This window comes from Oryctolagus cuniculus, chromosome 2, assembly GCF_964237555.1.
Source record: "Oryctolagus cuniculus chromosome 2, mOryCun1.1, whole genome shotgun sequence".
NCBI lineage: Eukaryota > Metazoa > Chordata > Mammalia > Lagomorpha > Leporidae > Oryctolagus > Oryctolagus cuniculus.
The window spans coordinates 42,594,965-42,597,407 of record NC_091433.1 but is presented as its reverse complement, the minus strand read 5'-3'; the positions used below and the strand labels follow the sequence as shown (position 1 = coordinate 42,597,407).

The 2,443-nt window shown below is 56.2% G+C and overlaps 1 protein-coding gene across 1 annotated transcript; it reads right to left on the bottom strand.

Annotated features, from left to right (window-relative positions):
- Positions 1 to 376: 376 nt before the first annotated feature.
- DEFB136 (defensin beta 136) lies at positions 377 to 1,487 on the bottom strand. The gene is made up of 2 exons (XM_017337699.3): positions 1,418 to 1,487; positions 377 to 977 (listed from the first exon to the last, which is right to left on the bottom strand). Exons 1-2 carry the CDS (start codon positions 1,470 to 1,472, stop codon positions 805 to 807), a joined length of 228 nt encoding a protein of 75 aa, XP_017193188.1. The 5' UTR covers positions 1,473 to 1,487; the 3' UTR covers positions 377 to 804.
- Positions 1,488 to 2,443: the final 956 nt, after the last annotated feature.

Sequence of the window (2,443 nt, the reverse complement as noted above, 5' to 3'; positions counted from 1 at the left end):
GAGCAGAAAACTCCAGTGTCCCCTTCGGCGCTCTGTGAAACAGGCGGGTTCTGAGAGTCAGCCGCACTCGTCTTCACAGAGAACGGCAAGGGTTTTGACAAAGATCGGAGGTGGGGACACTGGCGGGGGGGCAGCAGGGTGCAGCGGCTGGCCCAGTGCACCCCCCTGGTGTCTGGGTGTGGGGGTGAGCGATGCACCGCGTTCAGCACAGTGGGGAGAGTAGCAGTGTCTGAGGTGTGGCAGCTTCGGGTGCCACTGCAACTGCCACGTCAAAGCTCTTGGGTGTGGAGCCAGCAGCGTGACTCGGCAAGCGGGAGCATCATAGCTTAGGCAGCCACAGGGTGGGCGTGGAGGGCCCCGTTGCTACCTAACTCTGACTAGCTGTGTGACCTTGGAGGAGATTCCTCATGTGCAAGAGAGGAGAAATCATAGATTTTGTGGGGAGGATTGAGTGCGTTAACATTTTAAACCACTTGAAAGAGTGGCATGTGGCAAACCATCGTTTTCATGCTCAGAATATGCGACATCCTCTGGCCAGCAGGCTTGTAGTAGTCAGTTGACTTTTATTTTGAAACGGGAATAGTGATCGGAGATGGGGGGGCAGAAAACTGAATAGGAGGTGCGGGTCACTGCAGTCCTCGTTTTACCAAATAGTGGTGGAATTTTGTCAGGAAGCTGGTGACAGCTGGTGCCCCAGGCACTACCCAGGACCCGTTAGTGAGCTCTTAGATCTTTACGAAGAGATTCAGAGGGAGTCCTTTCAGCCATTCACAGATCTCTTTAACTGGACCCATGAGGTGAGGGTCAAAAATCTCTGGCTTGGGGGGGTGCAAGGTTTTCCATTTTCTTACAACAAGATAGTATATTGTGACAGAAAGCAATCCAGGTCCACCCTGGTCTACAGCCAAAGAAACACCTGCCCTGGAGTGCGGTGCAAGTTTTAATTTCTACTCCATCATTCCCAAACATAGCGTTCCCTGAAGGGGGAAAAAAGCAAAAAGGAAAGATGGAAATGCATAATTGGTCTCCAAAAGGCTGGAAGTAGTCCGAGATCTGCCTCCTGGGAACGGGCTGTACTGTCTCGGAATTTCTCCTCTGCGCCCCATCCTCCCCACTCCTGTCACATCCCAGCCAAGCGCCTGAGTCCAAAGCTCACCGGAGGAATGTGAGTGGAAGCAGGACTCTGCAGGTGCACCCCAAAACCGACCCTCCTGTCCCAGGCACTGGCAGATCTGCGTGAGGAGCTGCAGATAGGCAGCACTCGCCCACCCGCCTGCACCCCCTGCCCCCTGCGGCCAGCCCACTGGCCTATTCGGAACTGTGGCCCCCTTGCCAGGGTGATGCCCATGTCATGTCCCAGGCCTCAGTCCTCGGGAGACCTCCACGTTCGTGTTCAGACCCAGATCGGCTGTCTTACCTGAGGGCAGCCAGAGTAGCAGGAGACAGAGCAGCCCCGAGAGAGGGAGGCTCATGGCTGAGCAGGTCGCAGGGCGGGAGCCTCTGCAGGTGGCTCTGAGAGCCTCCTTTATAGCGATGGGCAGCAGTGGGTGGGGCTAGCCTCCAGCCCAAGGCTTTCTGGAAGGGAGTTTGAAGGGCTAGGGGAAGATCAGCCCTGGGACTGCTCACTGCCGCATTCTTTTCCACATATGAGAGAGAGAAGAGAAAGGGAGAGAGAGAGATGAAGAGGTTCTGCCAAGCCTCAAATGTTTCCCACCAGCAGTGCAGGGCCAAAGACCAGCTCCTCCGGTCGAGCCCCGAGCACTCGCCCTCTTACTTCCAATGAACACTGGCATGAGAATGACAGGGAACGTTCTGGAGTCCCACAGAGAGCTCGGAGCACAGGGACGTGGTGTTCGTTTCCCACGCGGGAAGGGTGTGCGCAAGGACTTTTGGGCATGGCTTCGAGACTCGAAGGGTCTCAAGGCATCAACTGTTGACCAAGAGTGGGCGGGAGTTCAGAAGCTGTGACTGACAGCTTCCTCTTCCGGAAGGGGACTACTGGCCCTGCTGGAGGCAATACTGCCAGGATGGCCCCAGACGGCCTCCGACGGCCTCTGTTCTCCAAATGTTGGCCAGGAGCTGCGGACTGTGAAGGCTCTGGGCGAGGGCCCACTTTGAAGTACATGGGTTGGGCCAGTCCCTTGATCTCTCACAAGGACAGTGGATTCAGTGCTGCATTCAAGGTTGGGTGGCCAGGGTCGGACAGCACTTCCCTGCAGCTACTGAGATGCAGCCCTGGGGAAGACCTGTCCCCCCAGGTGTGGCGATGAGTGACCAAGAGTGGAGAAAACACTCACTTTGATTTTATTCTGCCCCTTGAGGCAAGAGCGTGTCCAAGTGGCCCACGACTGTAGGATTCTGAGACTGATGAGGCAGCAGAGCATGGTTTTGTTGGTTACACCTGCTATGCAGGCGCACGCCACCAGGTAGGTCATTTAGCATC

Bases quoted from the DNA above. Each gene is read 5' to 3' on its own strand.
- DEFB136 (XM_017337699.3), bottom strand. From the start codon at position 1,472: ATGAGCCTCCCTCTCTCGGGGCTGCTCTGTCTCCTGCTACTCTGGCTG. The intron at 978-1,417 runs GTAAGACAGCCG...TTCCCCCTTCAG, and splicing joins GCTACTCTGGCTGCCCTCAG to GGAACGCTATGTTTGGGAAT.